Below are 25523 nucleotides of genomic sequence, written 5' to 3'. Positions count from 1 at the left end.
CCCTGAGCATGCGCCTTAAAGGTAGGTGCACGGCACCCTCCTCAGAGCCACAATTATCGGAAGAGTTTCCACATGCTCTGTGTGCCTACTCGAGTTCCCACTTCTGTCAACCGGTCTTGTCTTCATGTCTTCTCCCTGCCTATATCATACTTTCTACAGAGTGTTGGATAGGCAGCTTTCCCAGAAGCCTTTGCCCCAGCTTGCACCTGGACACCTCCTTCCCTACTTCCTCCCAATCTCACTGGCTTCTCTCCCGGGTTTTCCTGCCATTCCTTTTGAGCTTGACAGGTTGGCCTTGGACCTTGGTGGGTCCTATCCAGGGCCTGTCCTGAGTGAATCTCAGCTAATGACCTCTAGGCAGGTTCTAGCAGGGACAGGGAAGCGGGGACTCACCAGCGACCAGTAGCTCAGCCCTGCTGTTGCTGGTGTGAATCAGGTTTCTGCAGGTACAGATGTAGACACCGGCGTCGGAGGGCTGCACGCTAGGGAAGTGGAGCTCAGAGCCTGGGGTGAGGAGAGACTTGTGAAAGTTCAGCCCCACAAGCCTCCCAGTAGGACAGGAACAGGGGTGACTCATGGGACATAGGGGGTGGTAGGTGTGTGAGTACCTTGATGCCGCTGTTGTGCACCGCTGGGCAAGGGCCGCCCGTCTTCACGGGACCAGTAGAAGTAGTGAGGTGGACTCCCGTTGACCTGGCACCTTAGGGAGTGTGGGCCGCCTTGGGGAACCACGCTCCGAGAGGGATGGATCTGAACCTCCAGGGACTCTTTTGCTAGTGGAGTGGCAGAAGGAGGTCATTCAGCTAGGAAGGCCTCAGCATAAAACAGTGTCTCCCAAAGCCCTAGGTCCCCAACCTCAGAACTCTTTCCCTCATACTCCCTGGGGTCTCCAACTTCCCTCTCCTACCACCCTAGGCCATGGTCCTACTTACTCAGTGGCTGGCACCGGCCTCCTTGTACATTGGGGTTACCCTCGTAGCCTGGGGCACACCTGTTAGGAGGAACAGGGACCAGCTCTGTAAGCCCCAAGGGATCTAGTATCTCACAGGGACCTTGAGGAGCTAGCTCAGCCAGCTGCCCATGGTATATTGAGGAAGCTTGGGGTCCCAGAAGAACTCTGGGGGCCAGGGAATCACTAACACAGGGCCTCAAGGAGCTGAGACAGAGGTTGCCAGGGGGCTGAGCAATGGAGAGGTAAGCCTGCTATTCTCCAGGGAAGCATTTATTCAACAAACGTTTACCAGGGAACCAGTGAGTATCAGACACTACGCTCGATGTGGAGGTACAACAGAAGACACAGCAAAGTCCCTGGTCTGGGACCATGAAAGGCACCCTGGTTCCCAGTTGAGCCAAGGCTAGAAACCCCAGTGACACTAAGGGATGGTAGGCATTTCGCTTGACTCCTGGCAAACCAGGCCCTGTCACTAGGCACAGCCCTCCATAGATTTATGGCCATTGGTCACAAAAGGGCAACTGCCCCAAGCCCCTCCACAGGTAGAGGACACAGGTCCTGTAGGCTCAAGACAGATATCCATTGTAATGAGGTGCCTAAAGGCCTGGAGGCTTAGCCAAAAACTATTCCTTTCCAGACACTCCTCCCTGCAAAAGGCATTTAATTTCAGGCCCACCCTGAGAAGTGGGGTACGGTTTTACTCATCCACCTTCCGCCATGGCAATAAATGCCCTGAAACCATGGACTGCCTCTTTTTATGGGATCCACCATGGACAGCCACAGAGAAGGCCTTTGCCTACAGAACCACGGTCTAATCTCCTGTACAAGGCCTCCCAGCGCTGCCATCAAACCAAGCTTAAGACTCTCCCACACAGGACCAGCCAGAACGCTCCCTCTTTCCCCTCGGCCACGGGCCAGATCCAGCCCTCAGTGCTCCAACTCCTTTCTCAGCTCTTCCGAAGCATTCCAGCAGTGCCTGGATGCCCAAGAGCATGAGAACCTGATGGCCCCAGCCTCCTTGCAGGCCTGGGGACCCACTAGCCAGTTTCAGCTGTGTCTGTGCCCCAAACTGTGCTTCCCTACCCCTGGAGCAGTGTCCCACGGCTGCCCTACAGCCTGACACCCTCCCGGAGGCGGTGTGGGGTGAGCACTGTCAAACCTCCCCTGTCTGGCTGAGCCCTGTGACAGAGCAGAAGCAGGACGCTGGACAATAACCCTACACCTTGGTCTGGGACAAATTTTATGTAAAGTGAGAATGAGGACCCAGGGAGAAAGAGTGAGGTCACAGACAGCACAAAGCATGGCTCCCATGTGTCATGGGTCCCCTCGAGCATGCTACACAGTGCTTCCAGAGAACTGATCGAGTTCAGAAATGTTTATCCCACAGCTGTTTTTCCTTAGATTCATCTGTTTTGGGTTGCAGACTTCATAGGGCTGACATAGTTTGTCAGTTTATCCCTGGCACCTCAGCACACTGCACGGACACACAGAAGATGCTCAGTAAAAAGTGCCGATCCCTGCGTGGCTAAACCTATACCTGTAATTTAGGAGGCTGAGATTCCAGGCCAGCCTGAATTACAGAGTTGGAGGCCAGTCCAGGCTTATACTGAGACCCTGTTTTAACCTGTCCACCCTCCAAGAGTGATGAATAAACGCAAGAGGCTGGATCTTGAAGGCTGAGAGGAGTTAGCCAGGAAAGGGTGGGGTTGGGAGGATACAATGTTCTGCACACAGGGACCAGCAGCATAAAGACCTGAATAGTAAGAATTCAAGAAGTTGCGCAAGGGTGGCCACATGCATCTGCAATATCAACACCGGAAGCAGTGTAGCCTGGGCTGCACAGTGAGACCCCATGCCTTAACAACAGAATAGAACCAAACAAAACACCCCCAAATGAGTCAAGAAGTTAATCCCAGTCCCAGCTGGTGTGAGGAATGGAGAAGGACGGCCGTTTGCCCGAAGCACGGAGCCATAAATGCCTGCTCACCCCAAGGGCGGCATGAATAGGAAGTGTTCGCAACAGTGATCCTGGTATAGATTTTTCCAAGCCACACCCTGCAGGACTCTTGCCTGGGAGTCTCTGATTCACCCCTCCTCTTCCCACTCCCTACTTACTGCTCGCAGTACTGCCCGGTGTAGCCAGGTTCACAGGCGGTGCAGCGGTACCCTCCGGCTCCGAGGCTCTCACAGGTGCGGGAGAACCTGGGGCGGGCAGGCAGGCACGTCAGACCCCGGAGCCTCCTTCCCAGCTTGCCTCCCACCCTCCAGCAGGAGCTCAACCCTGGATCTGAGCAAAGCACGCACATGTTCTCTGGGTTGGTCAGTGGGCAGGCACAGGGCTGGCAGTCCTCAGGCGTCCCAGCCGTGGCATCTCCGTAGTAGCCAGTTGCACACGTCTCACAGAACTCACCCACAGTGTTGTGCTGACAACCCTGCAGGGTACAAGGGTGTCAGACAGCAGCCATGAAGGAAAACTCATCCGAGCGCCCTGATTCAGAAACCTAGACACATATCTTAGAGAAGAGTCACGGAAGAATATATGGATTTGATTACAGTGGTGACCATCAGTTCAGCCGTGATGAAAAGAATGCCTGTGGGGGACCTGGGTAAATCAAATCGACCATTTAGGCCTGGGCTTCGTGATGCATTGGCAACCTCAGCAACTGAGAGGGATTCGGGAATCAGGAGGTCAAGCTCATCCTTGGCTACACAGTGAGTCAGCTATCTCAGAAAAAAAAAATTATCAGGCACCCATGCGAATGTGCATATGTGAGCGCTTGATGTTAAAGAAAAGCAAAGGGATACATTTGGGCACACAGCCTTGAAGATACATGTTTCACTGTTTAAAAGAAAAAGAAAAACACGTGGGAGGGGGACTGGAGAGATGGCTCAGTGGTTACGAACACTGGCTGCTTTCAGAGGACCCAGGTCCAATTCCTAGAACCTACACGCTGTCTCACAACCATCTGCAGTACAAAGGAATCTTCTGATGCCTCTGTAAACGCCAAGCATGCACATGGTACACAGACATGGGCAAAATACCCATATATGTAAAAAGCTCAAAAACCCAATAAGGAGTGTATACAGTCTTATGTCAAGACAGCCTCATGTGGGATGTTAACAGAGTGTGTTCCTTGCTTCATACTGAGTTTGGGACTCTGTCAACTGTCTATGTCCTGGCCATGTACCTGTGGGGCCATACCCACCACACCAAAAATGCATGGAAAGGTATATTTAGCAAGGTTTGATTTGATCCCTATAACCACCACCACCACCAACAACAACAACAACACCTACCACCACTACCACCATACCACCACCACCACCATACCACCACCACCACCAACCCCAAGCCTCTGTAATCTGTCCTTTTGCAATAGTATTAGCCATTTGGGTGTAAGCAATGAGGAACCATTGCTTCCTTTACAAAGAATGGCGTCCCATAGTTCTGGCTCCCTACCATGCTCGCCTGTTTTATTCACCCAGGTGCTCTCTTGTGAACTTGTTGTCCCTGGAAGCTGGCATACCTTACCAAGACCCCTCCCCATCCCATTGCCCACCCCCAGCCTAGCCCCACTTGCAGCTCACCGTGCAGGCTCCAGTCTCCGGGTGACACACTTCGGAGTGGCCATTGCATTCGCACAACTCGCACTGGCCAAGGTACAGTCCGCTCCCAGTGCGAGTGTAGCCGGGGGCACAGTCCTAGAGGACAGAGGGAAGTCAGTCTCCATTGCTCACAGGTTTGCACTTAGAGCGGCAGCTCTATCCTTCTGTCCATCCTGCACTGTCCAGTGTCTGGTCCCCACTGGCTCTAAGAAAGAGCGTCCCAGGCCAGTCTCCATCCACCAGCTCTCTCAAAAGGCCTTGGCCTGTCTCTCATCTCTCAGTGCTCCAGGAGACAGGGCATGATGAGCCTAGGCAGTGTTAGCTTGGAGAGATATAGTACAGCTTTAATTGGGAAACCTGCCTTACCTCAAGACCTTGGTTCCTGAAAATTCTGGTGGGAAAGGTCTTTCTGGAGACACTTCACAGCTAAATGGGGAAGTGGGCTGGGAAGATCACTTGGGAGAAAGAGCCCTTGAAGATATTTTTGCATGTATTTATGTATTTGTGTGTGTGCGTATGAGCCACCGTGTATATATGGAGGTCAGAGGACAACCTATAGGAGTTCGGTCTCTCCTTCAACAATGTGGATCCTGAACTGAGATGAACTGAGGTCCGGGCTTTGTGGCAAGTGCCACCTAAGCCATCTTGCCAATGTTTATCACTGGCTTTGCCTGCACCAGTTACGAATCCTGCTAGGCCTGGTGGCTCACAAGTGCAATCCTAACACTTGGGGGTGGGGGGTGACAGGAAGGCTGGGATGTTCAAGACTAGACTCGGCTACATACCGAGCCTCAAAGCTAGCCTGAGCTACACGAGCCTTGAAAATTCAAACCAAACCAAAACCAGAACCCAAACCAAACAGGCATATTGGTAGGGGAAACACTGCACAGTGGACGTTGGAGATAAAGAATCACAGATCTGGAGAGCAGGCAGTTCTCTCTCTCTCCTCTGCCCTGGCTCCTGTCAAAGCAGCCAAAGGCCTCCTTTCCACACTCTGGGGGTCAGTTGGTGGATCTCTTGGGCTGAGCTGCAGCAGTAGGCACAGGGCACAGAGGCACAGAGGCGCTTCTCAACAGCTCCTCCTCTTTCAAATGAGCCAAACTTGGCATCTTTGAGAAGCATGGATTTCTACACTGGGATTGGAAAGTCAGTGGCCCCAAATAAGGCCCAGGGACATTAAAGTGTCCTGCTGCCCACCTGGAAAGGGTTCCACTGCCTCATCTGATGCTGAGTGGGTCGACGTCATGTGTAGGGTAAGCTCCCGTCCACCTGGAGCTCAAAGCTTAGGGCACATCTAGCAGACGCCCCCAGTAGCTTCCAAATGACAGCCCTCCGTCCCACCCTACTGACCCTCTTAACACATTATGTCATGCCTCAATCGATCTTTCTGTTCTGTTCATTTTGTCCACCTCCAACACATTGTCCCAGACTGGCTCTGATCATGGGATACCTATAGCAGTGTGCCTCCCCACCTCGGAGACCTGTTCTGGGCTATTCACAGTGGCCCAGCTGCAGGCCTGGTCTCCATGTGCTTCTTCTCAGGTCTACAGCACCATCGCTCCATGCTGTGTGCCTGGGCACATCTTTGCTCAGCTCTGAGAGTCTTACGTGCTTTAGAGTGTCTCCCCAACCCCAAGTATGCCATTCTTTAGGCAGTACTGGCTGGTGGTTAGGACAAAAGGATGCCAGAGTCCATCAGATCTAGGTTCAAGTTAGTCCTCCGCATGTTGGCTGTATGCCCTTTGAGTAAGTCACCTATCTCTCTTGGACAGTTTGCTTCTATCAGTTAAAGGGATGGCTTGGCTATTAGGGAGTGACCACAACCATGTGTAAGAACAGAAGTCGGGGTTGGGGATTTAGCTCAGTGGTAGAGCGCTTGCCTAGCAAGCGCAAGGCCCTGGGTTCGGTTCCCAGCTCTGAAAAAAAGAAAAGGAAAAACAAAACAAAACAAAACAAAACAGAAGTCACCTAACTCAGAGAGCAGTTGCAGCCTACAGCACCGGTAACTGACCAATCACTTTGCATATACCATGGCACTGGAGCAGATGCAGCCAGGCCAGCCAGCATCACACCCACCTGGCAGGATAAGCCAACATAGCCTGGGGGGCAGCGACACTCTTCCACCTCGAGGGCTTGGGGTCCACCAGAGGGCCCTGGCTGGGCCACTTCTAGGCTCACAGCACTGATACTGGCTGCCCGTGGCACTGAGGAGAATGTGGCCCGAACCAGAAGTTCATCCAGATCTGCCAGGGCCATGAGCAAGTGCTCTCGGGTCGCAGGCTGTCCATCTGGTCGCCGCCAGAACTCCTGTGTAGGGGGACAGCAAGTGTCAGTGGAAGCTCTGGGCTGGGCCTCCTGAACTTGTAGGCCTGTGTGTCCAGGGAATCAAAGCCAGATGCCACCTACCTCTCGGAAGATGATCTCATAGCTCCTCCTCTCTGGGCCCTGTAGTGCGGGCTGAGAGGCTACCAGCATGATGTTATTGCCCTGCAGAGACACCAGAAGAGTTAGGAAGGGCATTTAGGGCTACTTAAGGCAGGGGTATCCACTAACCCCAGGTTCTCCCAATCACTTGGTCTCTCATCTGTCTACGCTCCAAGCTCAAGTGCCTGCCCACTGCCCCCATGGCCAGCAGCTAGGCTCAGATCTAGGGAGTAGCCAGCCAGGTAGGGCTAACTGGATGTTGGGAACATGGCGTCCATTTTCTCTTCTGGCTGACCACTGTGGATTCTAATGAGCTCACCGTAATCTGGATATCAGGGTCCGAGAGTGGGCTGCCCTGTGGCCCAGATGTGTAGGAGAGCGTATACCGTAGCTTCCCACCATAGGCAGCCACCTGCAGAAAGACAAGATCACACAGGTGAGTGGCAGAGCTCCGCATGGGTTCTGATACCTCATCTCCTGGGCTACTGGCTTTGGGTCTACCTAGAGTTTACTTCCTTCTTTCTGTGAACTACATCCTTGTTCCTTCTTTCTCTCTTTTGAAGTATTTATTTTAGGTATGTATGGGAGTACAATAAGCGCTGAGTGTACGGAAGCCTGTGGAGGTCAAAAGAGGCCTTGGATCGCTGGCTCTGGAGTTACAGAGGGTTGTGAGCCACCATGGGAGTGCTGCGAATTGAACCTGGGTCCTTCAGAATTGAAAGAGAAGTCAGTACTCTTAACCTCTGAACCTCCTGTTCCCTCCTAGTTCTCTTTATAGGACAACCTTCCTGTACACGCAGGTCCCTCCCATCTCCTGTGGAGAACAAGCCAGCCAGGCCTGCCCTATGGAAACAGTTCTGGATCAGGAAGGGAGATGGGTGGGGTCAGTCCCAGTGTGGCCAGATGCAGTGTGGCCGTGTGCACCTCTCCCCAGCTGGGTAAGGGACAGTGCATCTGGCACTCCTCTTTCTTTTGGGACAGAGAAACTCCCATGGGACCAGAAGCTACAGAACGAGAAAAAGCCCTAATGACTGAATCCAGCTGTCACCTTGGACCCTGCAATTGGTTGTATGAGCCATTCTGTTTGTAATTGTTTATTTGTTTGTTAATTTATTTATTTTATGTATGTGAGTACACTGTAGCTGTCTTCAGACACCAGAAGAGGGCATCAGATCTCATTACAGATGGTTGTGAGCCACTATGTGGTTGCTGAGAATTGAACTCAGGTCCTCTGGAAGAGCAGTCAGTGCTCTTAGCCACTGAGCCATCTCTCCAGCCCAGTTTGTTCTTTATTGTGGACAAGCCAACGGGACTTGTGTCTTTGTAGGCGTGACTAGAAGGCGTAGGTTTGCAAAGGACTCTTTCATCCCGGCAGCCAAGGTCCCAGCTCTGCCCATTGGACTTTCCTCCCTCTCCTCCATAACCAGGGCAGACAACTGGCTAAAAACTACCCAGCACAGGGTGTCTGCCTGGTTCAAGTGCATTCATTCAGTGGGTGAACATTGATCAAACACCAGTTGGCTATGCACCAGGCCTTGGGTGACATAGGCCCTAGGGCTATTCTCTAACAACTCAGGGTGTGGTAAGGAACTTAGCCTAACCAGAGGACAACCGAAACAACTGGTTTCCTGTTTGTTTTGGATGCCAGTGAGTTCACAGTGTCTTCTGGGAGCAGCTTTCTAGGAAGCGGAAGGCGTGCACCACACAGGGATGTTAGGCAAGAGCTACCATGTGGAAGCCTGGGCAACTGTGGTCTAGTCACTGACTCTGAGCCCTACTTCCCTCATCTGCAGATAGAAGTAAAAAGACCTTAAAGGCACCTCGAGGAGTACATAGCTCAGGACGCATACAGTGACACACTCAGCAACTTGAAGGCCAATGGTTCTCCCCTACTTACGGTACCAACCCAGATTCTGGTAGACTCTTACCTCACTTCCTCTGAACCTAACTAGCCTGGCCTGGCCTCTGAATGCAGCTTTACACGTGTTAACTAAACCCTGCCTCCCTCTCACCATTGCTGGTGACCAGACCTGTGCTTTACGTTCTCTACCACTGAGCCAAAGCCCCAACCCCTAGGTACACACAATCTGAAGAGGCTCTCTCAGTCATGTGGGGACAAGCAGGCAAGGCGGGAGCCATATCAACTTGAATGTTAACGTCTGTGTAACAGTAACAGCACCCACAGTAGTGGCGATGGCTGTTGGTAAAATGTTTATGTGCAAGTGTGGGGACCTGAGTTTGCTTCTCAGAGGACCTCTCTCCCCAAAAGTCCTGGGCATTCTAACACCAATGGGACAGAACAGGTGATCCCAGGGAGTCCATGGCTGGCCAGGCTACTAGGTGAGCTCTAATCCAATGAGAGACCGTGTCTCAAAAAATAAGGAATGATGGCTGAAGTTGTCTTCTGGCCTCCATAAGCTCATGTGCATGTGCAAGTGTACACACACACACACACACACACACACACACACACACACACACACTCACACACACACACACAAGAAGGACAGTCACATGCAAAATGCAGGACTGGTAAGTAAGAATGGTGGAGAGTTCTGGGAGGCCAGCACTGTAATTGCCTCTGTAGTGACAATACTGCACACACCAAGTCCCAATAAATGCACCCTGAGACCACCCATGGCCCCTCCACTTCCTGGTTACCTTATTCCCTAGGAAGGCTCGGGGCAGCTGCCAGTAATAGAGGCTTCCAGGCAGCAGAGAGAAGCCCTCGTAGGAAAGGGAGAACTAGAGCAGAAGAGTAGAAGGTAAGAATGGGGTACAGGCACCCCAGCAGGGACCTGGAACCCACCCAACTTCACATCACATGCCCACCATGCTCTCTGGGCAACCTGCTTCCTGCTTTGAGGCCAGGTCCTCTAGATGTTCTTTCTTTTTCTTTTTTTTTTTTTCTTTTCTTTTTTTCGGAGCTGGGGACCGAACCCAGGGCCTTGCGCTTCCTAGGCAAGCGCTCTACCACTGAGCTAAATCCCCAACCCCCTAGATGTTCTTTCTAAGCATGTTCTTGGTCTGTTTTGCCTCAAATATGGTGTGTCTTTCTGGAGGACCCCAAGATCAATGGGGTGCACTGGTAAACATTTAAAAATCCTGTGGCACATATATATATATATATATATATATATATGGGAGGTGATGTGCAGGTGGGTCTCTGTGAGATTGAGGCCAGCTTGGTCTATCCTGGTGAGTTCCAGGACAGCCTTGGCTACATAGTAAGATCCTATCTTGAAAAAAAAAAAGTAGCCAGAAAAAAAAAACAACAATGTAGCCACAGGGCTGTGGATGTAACTTGGTTGGTAGCTTTTACTCAACTTGCAGGAAGCCCTGGGTTCCATCCTAAAGATGGGATACATAGTATAATAGCACACATTTATTATTTCAGGACGTTGGAGGTAAAGGCAGGTGGATCAGGAGTTCAAGGTCATCCTGGGCTATAAAGTGGTCAGCCTGGGTTACAGAAAACTGTCTCAGAAAAAAAAAAATGGTTGGGTATGATAGTGTATACCTTTAATCTCGCTACTTTGAGGCAAAGATAGGAGGATGAACAAGTTCAAGGCCAACCTGGTCTATATAGAGAGACCCCTCATCTAAAGAAGAAAGAAAGAAAAAGAAAGAAAGCAAGCCCAAGGAGCAGGCAGACATGGTTATTATCCCAGCCCTTACAGGCTAAGACTCCTGTCTGAACTTGAGGTCAGCCTGGGCTGAAGTGAGACTCACTTTGTCTCAAAACGTTAAGTATAGCTGTAATTGACTTGGTAGCTGGTGTAGTTAGAGAGACGCCTGAAGCCAATGATAGTCCAGGGAGTCTCAGAACTATCCCACTGGTTTGGAAGTGGCCAGAGTCTAGGAAGCATGGTGGGCGGGCCCCTCTGTGAGTGACTGGGTACATACCTGAGAGCCTGCTGGGGAAGGCAGAGAAGTGAAGGAGGAGGAGGAAGGAGATGAAGAGGAGGAAGAGGAGGGGGGGCCCGCTCGTAGAGCGGTAGCTAGCTGGGGGTTGGGGCGCAGCCCACGAGGAGGGGGGTGGGGGTGGGCGGCAAAGCCGGCAAGGAGCTGCCAGATCTCAGCATCCACCCGTCTCTGAGCCTCATCCACCTGGGCAACGAGGAGAGGAAGAAGAAGAAGACAGAAATAGATAGACAGAAAAACACCCATGAGGCTGAGCCCGTCCCGTCCAATTTCCCCATTCTCGGCCACCCATGTGCCTGTGCTGATGTCCCCTTTCCTCCCCTTACGCCGTTTGCCTTCTCACTCCTAGAAATCAGGCAGAGCATTCTGGGATGAGTGTGGGCTGGGTCTACTGGGGAGGAACCATGCCCAGGGTGCCCAGCAAGGGAAGGATAGAAAGTTCTGTGACAGCCATGGGGGACGGTAGAGAGCTGCTCACGACACTGCATAAGCCTTTCTGGCCTATCTGTAGAGTGCGCTGGTCTGGACAGGCTTGGGGGAAGGTGAACCAGGAAAGCCTGGGTTCGAGGTCTGATCTCTAGATCCCAGACATAGCCTGTGCTTGCCCTAGGTTACCTGTGACGCCCGTTGTGCCCGGCCCCTGCCCTCTGTGTCCCCAAGGATCCTCCCAGATGCCACAGCTGCCCGCCACTCTTCCTCTGAGAGGGATGTGCGGTTCTGATGGGATGGAAGTCATAGGCCATCTCAGCCCTCACAGGGCTCAGAGTTATGAACAGCTTCTTCCCCATCCATGGTACCAGCAAGGCAGGCCACAGTGACTGGGGAGGGAGGCAAGCCCCATCTTGGGGCTGGCACATAGGGTTACTCCAGGCTACTGGAAGGGCACATGCGTAGGTTAATGGTGATTGCGGGCAAATACACAGGGAAACTGGGGAGCCAGGCACAGTCACATGAATTAACATCAAGCGTTTTTTCCTGTCTGCAGACCTCCAACCGTTGGCACCAGAAACACAGCGCAGGGCCAGTGGGCTATAGCATCGCACACACCACTCCCACTCTCTCAGTGACAGTACAGGTTCAATGGGTACAGGGCATCTCTCATGCAGGCCAAGGGCAACCACAGACACATCCTGCATAGCACCCCCATTTCACACCACTCAACAGAGGGCATACCTGGTGAGCCCGGCGTAGCCGTGCAAAGTGAGCCTCTCTCTGTGGGGCAGCGAGAAGCACCGGGGGAGGAGACAGAGAAAGGTCTGAGAGAGGCCAGGAGAGAAGGGGCCAAGAGGAAGAACGCAGCAGAAGGTAGTCAGGTTGGACAGAGGGTGGCACCTGTTTGTTGCCAAGGAGCAGGGACTGGAAGGCCACTGCAGTGAATGGACTGGGGTGTGGCTGATTGGCCATGGGCCTCAGCTGATAGGCGGCTCACATGCTAAGTCCCATGTGTCCTGGTACTATGGCCATGACTCCTTGAGAGCCACATGTGGCTGCCGTGGGGGTCACCTTTTATTTTTTTATTTTACTTTTATTTATTTTTATTCAAGGACATTGGCTGATTTTTTTTTTTTTTTTTTTTTTTTTGCCTGAGTATATGACTGTGGGAGAGCATCAGACCCCTGGAACTGAAGTTACAGACTGCTGTGAGCTACCACGGGGTTGCTGGGAATTGAACCCGAGTCTTCTGGGAGAGCAGCTGGTACTCCTAACCCCTGAACCACCTTTCCAGTCCCCAGCTGTTCACCTCTTAGACCCTGCCATTCACAAGACCATTCTTTTTTTTTTTTTTCTTTTCTTTTTTTTCCGGAGCTGGGGACCGAACCCAGGGCCTTGCGCTTACTAGGCAAGCGCTCTACCACTGAGCTAAATCCCCAACCCTCACAAGACCATTCTTAACGATGCTCTCTTCCTATCAGACCTCATTATAGAGTTACAAAGATGGCTCTCTCTGCTTAGCTCTCTCTCTGCTTAGCTCAGCTTTTTCCTTTCCCTTTTTTTTTTTCCGGAGCTGGGGACCGAACCCAGGGCCTTGCGCTTACTAGGCAAGCGCTCTACCACTGAGCTAAATCCCCAACCCCTACAGCTCAGCTTTTTAAGGACAGGTCTGACCCGGATACAAACCCTGCCACTATCGCCTACTGGTCCAGGGACTCCTTGACCTCTCTGGCTTTACCTTCCTCTGCTAGGAAATGGAGTGACGTGGGCCGGCTCATGCACTCATAACTTAAGATACCTTGAGTGGGTGTGTAGTTAGAACTCAATAGAGATGACCTGAGACTTTCCACGCCGGCACCTAGCACCAATGAGCACTGGAGGATCCGAACTGAAACTGTCTCACCATGCACATGTGACCTGGCCTAAAAGCTCAGTCATTACCAGCTGAGTGCTCAGGATGTATCAGATGCAATTGTCCCAGCCACCCTGTGCTGGGGAGGTCAGGTGTCCAGTTAGCAAACAGCACAGCTGAGATGTGACCTGAGGTCTCTTGGACCCTGTCATGACGTGGCAGCCACATGGCAGACCACAAACTTGTGCCTGAGTCCCTGTTGACCCCATGCTCAGGGAGGACCTGGCTCTGAGCTGGCAGCCAGGAGCTCACTCGTCTCTTACCTTGTCTCCTTGGTATGTTTCGGGCAGCTGCCAGTAGAAGGATTCTTGGCCGAGGTGGGCAAAGTTGCTGAAAGAGAGCCGGGCCCCATCAGGCACTGGTTCCACGGTGAAGCCCCCTGTCAGTTGGCTGTTGCGTTGAGGGTTCACCAGAGCAAAGCCTTGAAAGTCTCCAGGAGCAAAGTGGGTAGAGATCTGACATCGGGAGGAAGAAACAGGGTTCTGCTTAGTCGGACACACCAAAGTGGATAGGGCACAGAAAGATGTCAGGGAAGACGTCGGGGCAGGACATGGGGTTCGCTGAGACCGGGGCTGAGAGAGAAACGCTGGAGGGATGGACATCTGGGGTTGGATGAAGGGGTGTGCTTAGTGCAGAGACAAACAATAATGGAGACCCTGGAAGGTCTTGGAACAGGAGTCAAGGCACTGGGCTCAATGCTGAGGTGAGCAGTAGCAAAGGCCTGGAGATGGTGCCCCGGGGGGACAGTGCTCCTGACTTGCAGGGGGCAGACTGGTTCTTACCAGCTGGCGTGAGTAAGAGGAGCTGGTGCACTGCTGTGTGACACCCATGCAGAAACAGGGCAGGCAGCCTTCCGGGTTGCTGGCACTCAGGTGGAAGTGGTGAGGTCGGCAGTGGCTGCAAGTGCGGCCTTCTACCTGGGCCTGGGGAAGACAGACAAAAAGATGTGTGTAGGGCCTCAGCGGTGTCTGCTGGGCCCCAGAAGCCTCTGGGGCCAGTCTTCCCACCCACTACTTACCAGCAGTTGTGAGCAGCCCTACCTACCCCGTCCCGTGACCAGGCCCCAGGATCTCCTCAGGTACCCAGTGGTGGACTGGGGTGGACCTCATAGAAGGCAGGCCCTTGAACTGACCTTGCATTGGCACTGACCAGTGGCATCACACTGGCTGCTGATGCTACCATGGGGATCACAGTCACAGCCTGGCACCTCTGGAACCTGACCGTCTCCTGAAGTGTAAAGAAGCCAGAGATGACACAACCCCCAACCCAACACCTCCACCTCTCTCTAGGTCTGCCTAGAGGCACCAAGCACCAAGAGGGCCGCTGCCTGCTTCTGAGGATGTCGGCAGTGATCCTCCTGTGACAGATGCTGAGAATCAGGAAGGTAAAGCCACCTCTCCTGGGTCCGAGGGAAACAGAGGACCATTCCTAGTCCCGCCCCCTTGCCCACCCTCCAAGTCTGCAACTCTACTCACTGTGACAGGGCTGGCCCTGGCTGGGGTTGCCATGGTAACCTGGGGCACACCTGCAGGGAGAGACAGGAGTCCTGGGAAACTGCTGCAGGGTCTGGGCCCAAGGGAGGAGTCTGGGCTCCAACTCAATGATCCTCACAGTAAGGGGGAAAATTCACCACCCTGTGTGAGCCCATTTCATAGTTGAGACATGGGGGAGAGAAAAACAAGGGTAGGGCCAAGACTGCAGCTAGGTCAAGATCGAGAAGACTAATGTTGGGTCTGGTGGCATGAGCCTATAGTCACCCTCAGGAGACTGAGGTAGGAGGATCAGTAGTAGTTCAAGGCCATACAGGAGGATACAATGAGTTTGTAGCTCTCCTGGACTATATGAAACTCCACCTCAACAAAAACCAAAACTGAGCCAAGGTCTAGTGCAGGGGTTCTCAATCTGTGGATCATGACCCATTGGGGGCCCAATGACCCTTTCCCTAAGAACTTTGCCCAAGACCACCGGAAAACACAGATGTTTACATTACGATTCACATCAGTAGCAAAATGACTGTTATGGAGTAGCAATGAAAATACTTTTACAATCGGGGTCACGACAATGTCAGGAGCTGTATTAAAGGGCCGCAGCACTAGGAAGGTTAAGAACCACTGGTCGAATGGAAGGACTCTAGCCTGGATAACACAAGGTCTGGGCTGGAAGGTGGGCTGCAGGCCAGTGCCAGGCTGCAGGGTGAGGCCCCCAAAACAGAAAGCTGATGGCCTTTTAGAGTCTGTGCGACGAAGAGCAGAAATCACAGGCTCCTTGTGAACAGGGCGGCTCAATGATAGCGCTCAGGTACTCCCCTGCTGGGCCCAGGGCCCCTCCCACCAGCCATCTCACCTCTCACAGTGACGCCCGCTGTGGCCTGGTGAGCATGAGTCACAGGTGGGGTGGCCATCTGTGTCCAGGAAACAAGTGTGGGAAGCCCTGAGAGAGTGGGCAAGTCCAGTCAGTAATGCCTTGGCTGCTCCTGTTGGGCTCTCGCAGACCGGGGAGGTGGGAGCGGGGATCTACACCAAGAGTTTCTTTCCCATCTCCTCATTTAGTTCTCAGAGGCTAAGGTTCCCATTTAAGAAACTTGGGGCTTTAGAACTGAGGATATCTCTTCCCAGTGGCCAGCCTCTCCCCAGTGCTGGGCAAGAGAGGAGGTAGGAAGGGTGGTGGGCATTTGAGGGGACAGAGGGGCCCAGACTCACTGGCCAGCAGCAGGGGTTCCATAACATGGGCAAGGCTGGCAGTCCTGCGGTGTGCCCCGCTGGGGATCCCCATAGTACCCTGGCTGGCACTGCTCACAGCTAGCACCCTCTGTGTGGTGCTGACAGCTCTGGAAGGACAGAGGGCAGGTTGAGGCAGGGTCCCTGAAGGCTGGGACTTCCAGGATGGAGGAGGATAGAGAATGAAGGGGCAGGGCTCACCTGGCAAGCCCCCGTCTCGGGCTCACAGGTCTCCGAGTGGCCGTGGCAGTTACAGCGTTCACAGGTGCCCAGGTAGAGCCCACTGGCCACGCGTGTGTAGCCTGTGTCACAGTCCTGGGGACAAAAAGATGGTGGAGGCTGGAAATGTGGCCTGAAAACATTGTGGAGGAAGCTAGATGGATAGGTGGGAGACCCAGGCTCACCTGGCAGGAGGGGCCGCGGTAACCAGGGGGGCAGGTACAATGTTCTACTTCTCGTGCTGGGTCCTGGCCAGTGTTCTCTGGCACAGCCACGTCCATGCTGATACCGGAGAGCCTGGGTACGAAGAGAGTCACGGTGAGGGGGATCAGCATCCTGTGGTCTCCATAGGCTGTGGCAAACCACTCACAGCTGTTGCTTTCTCCAAAGGGCTACCATACTCTACCCCTCCTTGTGTAGATGCCCTAAAACTACCCCTCCTCTGGGGACATCTGGAAAGCTGACACTGGCCCCCAGCATCGTTGGATTCTGTGAGAGGCGCAGTGGCAGGCTCTCCATGCTACAGGCAGAGTGTGAGGGGCTACGCCATGTTTCTGCTTGCTCTGGAGACCCCTCTGCCCTGCCTCAGCCCCAGCTACCTGCTCTCAGCTGGTTGCTGCGTGTGGGATGCTTGGATGAGGAGGGCGTCAATGCCTGCCAGGGCCATCAGCAGGTGCTCCCGTGTGGCTGGCTGTCCATCAGGCCTCTGCCACACTTGCTGTAAAGAAGTGACATGAGATCCAATTCCTGACACTCTGGGTGCGGAGGCCCCAAAAGAGAAGAACAAGAAGGGACTGGATAGGGCTTACCTCTTGGAAGGGCACTATGAAGTTGCTGGGCTGGCCAGGGCTGGGCTCCCTTGAGGCATGGTGTTCCAACACAATGTTGTTGCCTTGTAACACAACCAGCGGCTGTCTGTGCAGGGGCGCAGAACCGGGCCGGGGCCTCTGCGTCACGGTGAAGCGCAGTTCTCCTCCGTAGGATGTCACCTGGAACAGGGGCAGACAGGCTTTCAGCGGGAGACTTCAGTGGGGCCCACGTTGTGACTATTCTCCCAATGGCCTCCCTGCCTGGGTTGTTCCTCTGCCCCGCCCACCTTGTCCCCTCGGAAGCTGGCGGGAAGACTCCAGAAGTAGGGTTCAGACAGGAGGTTGTGGAAGGAAGAGAACAACAGCTCGCCGGGTGCAGGGGACGAGACCCCCTCGCTGGTGGTGTGGGTGCCAGCGGCGTTGGTCAGGGTGAATTGAGAAGGCTGTACCGAGGCTCCAAGCACCTGGAGATGGAGAATGTTTGGACTGGGCAGGGGTCCGTGTGGGGGCGCCCACCCTCTGTCCCTTTAGCTCCAGGTGTGGCTGTCCCATCCGGCTGTCGCCCTCTTGCAGGTACCTGGGCTCGGCTCCAGGAGGAGCTGCTGCATTGACGACTGACTCCCATGCAGAAGCACTTGAGGCAGCCGTCGGGGTTTTGCTTGCTCAGGTGGAACGAGCCTTCCGAGCACTCGTTGCACGAGCGCCCCACGACGTTGTTCTGTGGACGCAGAGTCAGGAGCTGCAGGCTGGCCCATGGGAGGGGCTGCCTGGACCCAGCAGTTGAACCCATCCCCAAGTCTAGATGGGGGTGTCCCAGGGAGCCACGGAAAGTGCTCACATACATATTCGAGGCACCACGGTCATTAGAACAATCAGGTTGTGGTGCTTACTGAAACCCTTCTCCCTTTTCTCATTGGCCACTAGGAGGCTCGCAGATTAGTTTAGATTAGAAACACAGCAAGCTGATAGAATTCATCGCCACTGCAGCAGATGATAGGGAATTTCGTGCATCATGCTGGTGTCTCTGCAGCCACCTCACTTAACTTCTGTTACAACCTTGCAAATGAGTGAGGCTGGGGGATATGATAGGACGCACAGGGTCACCCCGCATGCTTATCTCCTGAGCTATAAGATCGAGACTACCTGACTGCAAAACCTGCCCAGTTTTCTCCACTGACATCTGATTCTCCTGCTATTGAAGACACGTCAACATGAGACCTGACAGAGTGGTGCAGGTAAGGGCCAAAACATATACAGCAGTTGCTGCAAGCATGCTGGGAAATTGAACTCAGGGCGACTGACTCCTTAGTCAGTGTTCCTGCCCATGGCCAGGACTTCCTCACGATATAGCCAGGCCTATGGTCTCAGGCAAGGCCAGTGCCCACTCGCCAAGGTATCTGAGAGGCTAGGATCTCTTCCCTGCCCTGACCACAGTAAGGCTGGGCCCAAGGTCTTGGAGGGAGTAGGCAGTACACATACCTTACAGCGGCAGGCTTCTCCTGTGGCACTCAGGCTCCCTCGCTCATCGCAGCGCACGAGTTCCTGGTCTGGAGGCAAGAGGAAAGCATTGGCAGGTTGAGTGGGAATGGGTGGCTCTCCAGGGATTCTGGGAAGTCAGGGAGGAGCCCAGCCCAGCAGGCTACATCAGAACGTGGTCACTGGGGGCTGGAGAGATGGTTCAGCGGTCAGAGGTCCTGAGTTTAATTCCCAGCACCCGCATGGCTCACAGCCATCTGTAATGGGATCTGATGCCATCTTCTGGTGTGTCTGAAGACACGACACTATACTCATATACATAAAATAAATAAATAATTAAAAAAAAAAGAACATGGTTATAATACTCACTGGAGGGTCTGCACTTCCCGCCTGGTTGAATGGGGTTGCCTTCATATCCAGGGGCACAGCTGGGAGAGACGACATTGTCACACCCCAGCCAGGGCATCCTGTCTCCTCCTACCCTTAACTCCTGTCAGCTCCCTTTTACCTCTCACAGCGGCGGCCTGTGTAGCCTGGGGCACAAGCGTCACAAGTGGCTTGGCCATCTGTGTCCAGGAAGCAAGTGTCTGAGAACCTGTGGGGATCAAGTGGTCAAGGTAGAAGAGTAGAACTCAGGGCTGGGCTTGGCATGCTTGCCCCAGGAAGACACACAGAAAGGAATGATGCTATCTCTGGCCACTGTGACCTCATAGCTACTGTGGGCATGGGTCCATTATACAGAAAGGAAAAATGAGGCCCACAAAAGATCAAAGAGCACAGACAACTCAGTGAGCAGGCTAGGACTGGAATCCATGTGGGTACCCAGTTTCCCCAACAGAGAATGTCCCTACTTGCCCCATGCCTATATCCTGAGAGGGCTCTGACCTTTGGGAAGCGTCGATGTATGGACAGGGGCAGGGCCGGCAGGCAGTGGCTGTGGCCTTGGTGGCATCTCCAAAGAAGCCAGGCTTACACTTGTCACACTGAGGTCCTTCTGTGTTGTGCTGGCAATTCTAGAACAGGAGAGGGTAGATAGTGAACCGGGGCCTGCTGAGTAGAACTGGGCCAGACAGACTCTAGAAGTTTCCACAGCTTTGCAAATAGGAGTATCCAGGTGGCTTCCTTGGCAGTAGTAGCCCAGCATGGTGGCCAGTCTCACAGATGGCTCCAAGCACCTTGTGATACGGATCCAAACCTGACACCCTCTTCCAGGCTGCACCCAGGACCGGTTCTATCCTAGAGTCCATTCTGTCTACCTTATAGCTACCTAGGGATCTGAAGACAGTGGCACTACCATGCCTCTCTTTGATCAGCTCCACAATCCTAGCCCTCATCACTCTTCCCACGAGATAAGGTGTAACGCCTAAACCATGCTACCCTTAGCCCTCACTAAGGGAGACAGACCCTCATCTCCCATCTGGACACTGTATCTCTCCATTTTTTTTCTTTTGTTTCAAATGGTTTATTTATGCACATTGGTGTTCTGACTGCATGGATGTCTGTGTGACGGGGTCGGGTCTCCTGGAACTGGAATTATAGACAGTTGCAGACTGCCATGGGGTTGCTTGGGAATTGAACCCAGATCCCTTAGAGGAATAGTCAGTGCTCTTAACCTCCGAGCCTCCTTTCCACCTCTTGTTAATGCATCCAAAGGTCATGGTAGCCATCCAAGCCATTCTAGAAATGATGCAATGTTCGTGGATGCAGCCCCACTCCCATCCAGTGTCCAAGTGGTATCTTGTGCTACTCACCAGACAGTGGCCATAGACAGGGTCACAGGAGCTGGCGTGGCCATTACAATTACAGCCAGAGCAAGTGCCCAGGTAGGGCCCGCCAGGCACGCGGGTGAAGTGGGCATCGCAGCTCTCGCAAGACAATCCAGAATAGCCAATGGGACATCTGTGGGGATAGGACCAAGAGAATGGCTGCAGGAACCACAGACCCTGCTAATTCACCTCTACCCGAGAGAGAGTCCCGTGGTTCACAGTCCCTCTGAGGGTAGGCACCTGCACTCCTCCACACTGTGAGCCCGGCCATGGATGGTGGTATAGGTGACGGTGGTGTCCATGACAATGTCACTCAGCCCCACACTGGTCATCTTGGTGTTATATACTGTCTGCAGCAGGACAGCCTCCAGGCTCGCCAGGGCCTGCAGCATCTCAGCCCGTTGGACAGGCCGGCCAGACTCATGTACCCAGTGTTCCTGGAGAGGACAAGGTTGTTCTGACTATCAGTGCCTGCAAGCAACGTATTATTCTCACCCTGGGCAACCCCTCCCCCTACACCCATCCCCAAGATTCAGGTGCCACCCACCTCTGAGAGCTGGACCTGGCGCTGGTTCAAAGCTCCAGGATGGGTAGGTGTGTGGCCTCGAGAGTGGAGGCGGTACCCGGCACCCACGAGGATCACGTCTGGTTTCTGCACCGGCTCCAGCATGCCTCGTGCCAGCTCATAGCGCACCTTGTAGCGCAGGAAGCCACCATAGGAGTCCACCTGGCCGGGACAGGACAGATCAGGGCAGGGCAGCCATCCTTAGGCAGTTGCATCCTGTTCTTTAGTTCCTCACCTTGCCCACCCACCGGAGGCTCATAGAGAAGGGGGCATGGGGAGATGTCATGGCTGAAAACATGTAATGCTGTACCCAGGGAGGCCAGTGTGCGGCACTCTAGCCAGCCCACAGAACGGTACTCAGGGAAGAACCCAAAGAGGATTGGAAGAGCAGCGGGCTCAGTGCAGCTTCAGGATGAAGGAGAGTTGGGGGGGGGGGCTACTTTAGGATGAGCAGGACTGAGCAGGACCCGCCCTCCTACCTTGTTGCCTAGAAACTGCTTGGGTAGGGCCCAGAAAGCGTCATGGACCAGGAAGCGGCGGGACAGGTCAACCAGCTGGAACTCCTGCAGGGTGGGGTCGATCTGCAGCTGGGTGGAGGAGAGAGGTGGCACCCCAGGCTGCGAGGGCATCGTCACATTCACACCTGCAAGGACAAAAGCAAGGTGAGGATGGCAGCCCATGCTTAGCAGAGAACAGCCAGTCTGAGAGCTGGGACCCAGGAAGGAATGAGTGGGAGAAAACAGAGGCCTCCCTCCTGAAGTCAGGCAGTAGCCAAGCAGAGCTGGGCACGGCACATACCGGTAATCCCAGCACTCCTGGACAACCATGAGTTTAAATTGAAGGCTAGCCTGGGCTACATAGGTCCCTGTCTGGTGGTCAGGGGTCAACTTTAGGTAATGTTCTCTCTTTCCACCATGATGATTTAAGGGAGTGAACTCAGGTCGTCAGTCAGGCTTGGAAGCAAGCACTTTTACCCTCTAAGCCATCTCAGCAGTCCTCCAACTTTATTTGGTTTTGGTTTTGTTTCTCTACAGAGCCTTGGCTGTCCTGGAACTCACGATGTAGATTGGGACAGCCTCGAACTCGGAGACCTGGCTCACTCTGGCTCCCAGTCCTGGAATTCAAAGCATGTTCCACCATGCTTGGCTCCTCCATCTACTCGTCTTTTAATGATTTATTTTCCTTTTTTGATGTATGAAAGTATGTTTTAGATGTGCATACACGAATAGGTGTGGACACCAGCGAAACTCAAAGAGGATGTTGGATCCCCCAGAGCTGGAGTTATAGGTGTTCGTGAGCTCCTTATTGGGGACTGGGAATTGAACCCGGGTCCTTTGGAAGAGCAGCAAGCACTCTTAACCAATAGATCAACTCCGCCAATCTGCACCTATCTTTGGAGACAGAGTTTCTCACCAACCCTGGAACTTGACTACTAGGCTGACTGGCAGGCACAGCCTCTTCTGTTTCTGCCTCCCCAGGACTGGGATTTCAGGTTCACATCACGGTATATGGCTTTCACAGGGTGCTGGGGCTAAAACTCAAATCCTTAATGTTTCTGTGGCAAGCGCTTCACTGACTCAGCTATTTCTCCAGCCCTCTTTTTAGCAGTGTGTGTTTGTGTATGTGTGTGTGTGTGTGTGTGTTTGCGCGTGCGCGCACGCGTTCCTGAGTGTGTGCACACCTGAATGTGTGTGCATATGAGTGTCTGTGGGGGGGAGTGTGTGTTTGGAGAGGCAGGGCCTAGGCTCCAGAGTCCGTCCTCCCTACAACCCAAGGCAGGAAGGCTGCAAACAGAACAGAGATCTGACCTGAGCTAAAGGCTTTCCTGACACGACTCCATGTTTCTAGCTCACTCTCTACCCTTTGGCCCAGGTCCTTCTCCACCTGTCCCAGGTTCCTAGGAGCCTGGAGCCCACCCATCCACATACCCTTGAAGTCACTGGGCTGGTCAAAGTTCAGCCGGATCTGGTCCCGGAAGCGTCGGCTGCTCTGACACAGGTTGGTCACGCCAAAGCAGAAGCAGGGCAGGCAGGAGGCACTGTCCTCCAGGTAGAAGTGCCCATCAGGACAGGGCCCTGCTTGGAGGAATGGGAGGGTCTGTGGTTAGCCACCAACAGGAGGTCCTGTGGCACTGGTACCAGTCACCCACCCGCCTGCCCCTCTACAGCACCTCGCTGCGGGACGAGCTCCAGCACACCGTCCGGAATGCCGAACACCATGCCACGCGAGTTCATGGCCTCACAGGTGTACGCGCCCTGGTCTGCCTCCTTCACATCACGGATGATCAGCGTGCCGCGCCCACCCTCGCTGGTCATTGTCACCCTGGTAGGCCCCAAGACAGTGGTGGGTTAGGTTTGAGTGACAGATCCAGCCTCTTCCACAGGCAAGTCACCCCCACCAGAGTCGCACCTGGGATTAACAGGGATGTGGCCCCAGTTGAGCCTCCAGTTAATGATGGGTGTGGGGACACCAGTGGCCACGCAGGTGAAAGTCACCGTCTGGCCCCGAGAAGCCTGGATGGACTGCTGGGGAGGGGTCACCACCTGGGGAGGCACTGGGGACAGGAGAGCGGGAGAGAGGTGTTTAATTGACAGTCGAGAGCGCTGACTTGGGGTGGAGATCACATAGGATCAAGTGGAACCCACCCAGAATCATCCCCGATCCACCCCCAGCTCTTCACTCACTGCAGCCAAATTCATCGCTTCGGTCAGGACAGTCGGTCTCCTCGTCACAGTGGAAGCTGGCCGGGATGCAGCGGTTGGTGGAGACGCACTGGAATTGTGTGGGTCCACAGACTTCCCCAGGGTGCTTGACGGCTGGGGACAAAGCCAGGTGGAGTGAGCGTAGAGCTCTATCTACTGGGCAACGCGGCTCATCTGTCACCCTTTCCAGGTGTCCTCTGGGTCACTCCCCCCATCTTGTCCACTTTACCCACAATGCCTCCAAAACTGAGCCAGATACAATGAGTCCTAGGGCGACCAGCCTCTGGCATTCCGTCACAACACAAAGCAGACCGAGTAGCCCATTGGTTAGGCTGTGGCTAGCATATCAGTCTGGGATACCATCTTCACAGAGACCCGCAAAGCCTGTGCTCTCATTACACGCCAACACAGTAACAAAGAACAGACTAATGGCCACCGAAATACAGAGAAGCAGGACAGACTTGGCCAGAAGGCTGTCTCCTAACCGTAGTTCCAAACACAGAGAGCCAGATCCCTTACACCAGGGACCAGCACACCTCCCAGAGCAGGCCCAGGGGCACATTGGGGCCTGGTGTACTCACGACAGTTGGCCTCATCTGTATGGTCCTCACAGTCAAAGTCACCATCACATCGCCACAACTTGAGAGCACAGTGCCCGTTTTCACAGGAAAACTCGTTAGGCTCACAGGGTGGGGGGGGCCCTGTGTGGAGGCATGGGGTTCACAACTGGCCTCTGCTGACCGGACCCCACTCCCCACTCTCCCAACTACGCAGTGCTCACCACAGCCCAGTTCGTCGCTGCCATCCCTGCAGTCTTCCTGCCCATCACAGAGGTAGTCTCGGGGGATGCAGTGCCCACTGTGGCACGAGGCCTCCTGGGGCCCACAGGCTGTGGGCCCAGGAACATTGGGTAACAGAAACTGAGGTCCATGCATGACTGGCGGTGGAAGTGTTGCTGCCTCTGGCCAGAGTGGTAAAGGTGACACCTTCACCACAGCAGATGGCAAGGAGCTGATCTCGGAGACTGCCTCCTCTGTGGACAGGATCCCTTGATGTTTAGTGAATGGGCATCTCTGACCCCTCACCCCACAATCCCCCATGCTCCTTGGAGTCTACCCATGACCAGTCTCTGCCGTCAGTCTTTCCTCTCTGCTTGCACCAAACCCTTGTAGCCCAGATGACCCAGAGCCTTGGATGTAGCCCTGCCCTGGGCAGGCCACCAGGGGCCCCCTTTGAAGTTCCCAATAGCTTCTCACCACAATTGAGCTCATCGGACATGTCCCTGCAGTCAGGCCGCCGGTCACAGCGATACTCCAGAGCCACGCACTCATTATAGCTGTGGCAAGCAAACTCTGTCTCCGTGCAGACTCTTGGGAACTGGGGCACTGTAGGGTGTGGGGTGGGAGGGAGTCAGGCAGCAGGCTGAGGAAGCTAGTGGTGTGACAGACAGACAGCACAGGCAAGGCATGGCTGTGAGTGGCTCTGGAAACCCGAGTCAGACCACTGTGGCAGACAGTAAGAGCAAGAAGCACGCGGTGGACATACTCCTGTTATATGTGGAACGCAGTGCAGAACCCCTTAACATGGACCTTCACACAGGTGACATGCCACACGCATGCAGCCACCATGCCATACATGTGCAGGCCACAGCCTGGCCCAGAGTGGAAGGAGGCAGCCAAATGGCCTTTGCCTTTCTTTTCTCCCTCCATCTGTTAGGTTCGCTAGGAACCCCCTGCACCCTGACTAGGCTCACACGCTCACCTGGTGTCACTGCGACCCCCACAGCAGCTGGGGGTGGCGGGGGGGTCTGTGCTGTAAAGGAAACTGTAGTCAGCAACTATACTACCTGGGACCTGGAAACCGAGACCCAAGCTGAGCCTGTCTCCTCTCCCCCCAGTCAGAACTCCCTGAAGGTGGGAGCAGGTGGCTGGGCTTCCAGCAAACTTTACGCTTGCGTCTAGAGACCCAGCAGAGCAAGTTTGGTTTGGGGGTGCATTGATGGAGACATGGGGTGCACGC

General features: G+C 54.1%; 1 protein-coding gene across 5 annotated transcripts in view; it reads right to left on the bottom strand.

The window, feature by feature from the left end:
- Positions 1-25523, bottom strand: part of Hspg2 (heparan sulfate proteoglycan 2) — a 101154-nt gene that overhangs the window by 34498 nt on the left and 41133 nt on the right. For 2 of the 5 annotated variants that reach the window (XM_039111301.2, XM_063287776.1), the window contains exons 7-47: positions 25266-25316; positions 24761-24889; positions 24286-24537; positions 24086-24205; positions 23487-23618; positions 23212-23356; positions 22973-23124; positions 22731-22877; positions 21282-21445; positions 20785-20964; positions 20478-20674; positions 20223-20370; positions 19357-19484; positions 18980-19066; positions 18841-18899; positions 18475-18542; positions 17573-17713; positions 17283-17459; positions 16996-17175; positions 16786-16904; positions 16372-16483; positions 16169-16282; positions 15950-16077; positions 15594-15680; positions 14726-14775; positions 14383-14477; positions 14033-14173; positions 13514-13705; positions 12080-12118; positions 11522-11623; positions 10889-11092; positions 9644-9727; positions 7302-7394; positions 6965-7045; positions 6635-6865; positions 4541-4654; positions 3257-3384; positions 3068-3154; positions 933-991; positions 609-773; positions 394-504 (exon numbers count right to left, since the gene is read on the bottom strand). In XM_039111301.2, coding sequence (XP_038967229.1) covers positions 394-504; positions 609-773; positions 933-991; positions 3068-3154; positions 3257-3384; positions 4541-4654; positions 6635-6865; positions 6965-7045; positions 7302-7394; positions 9644-9727; positions 10889-11092; positions 11522-11623; positions 12080-12118; positions 13514-13705; positions 14033-14173; positions 14383-14477; positions 14726-14775; positions 15594-15680; positions 15950-16077; positions 16169-16282; positions 16372-16483; positions 16786-16904; positions 16996-17175; positions 17283-17459; positions 17573-17713; positions 18475-18542; positions 18841-18899; positions 18980-19066; positions 19357-19484; positions 20223-20370; positions 20478-20674; positions 20785-20964; positions 21282-21445; positions 22731-22877; positions 22973-23124; positions 23212-23356; positions 23487-23618; positions 24086-24205; positions 24286-24537; positions 24761-24889; positions 25266-25316 — 5193 coding nt within the window. The remainder of the gene's footprint in view (positions 1-393; positions 505-608; positions 774-932; positions 992-3067; positions 3155-3256; positions 3385-4540; positions 4655-6634; positions 6866-6964; positions 7046-7301; positions 7395-9643; positions 9728-10888; positions 11093-11521; positions 11624-12079; positions 12119-13513; positions 13706-14032; positions 14174-14382; positions 14478-14725; positions 14776-15593; positions 15681-15949; positions 16078-16168; positions 16283-16371; positions 16484-16785; positions 16905-16995; positions 17176-17282; positions 17460-17572; positions 17714-18474; positions 18543-18840; positions 18900-18979; positions 19067-19356; positions 19485-20222; positions 20371-20477; positions 20675-20784; positions 20965-21281; positions 21446-22730; positions 22878-22972; positions 23125-23211; positions 23357-23486; positions 23619-24085; positions 24206-24285; positions 24538-24760; positions 24890-25265; positions 25317-25523) is intronic. The other 3 variants (XM_063287774.1, XM_063287775.1, NM_001427438.1) reach the window with 3 other exon arrangements.

The sequence above is a fragment of the Rattus norvegicus genome, chromosome 5 (assembly GCF_036323735.1).
Source record: "Rattus norvegicus strain BN/NHsdMcwi chromosome 5, GRCr8, whole genome shotgun sequence".
Lineage (NCBI taxonomy): Eukaryota > Metazoa > Chordata > Mammalia > Rodentia > Muridae > Rattus > Rattus norvegicus.
The sequence above is the reverse complement of the archived record's forward strand: the minus strand, read 5'-3'. Positions and strand labels throughout refer to the sequence as shown.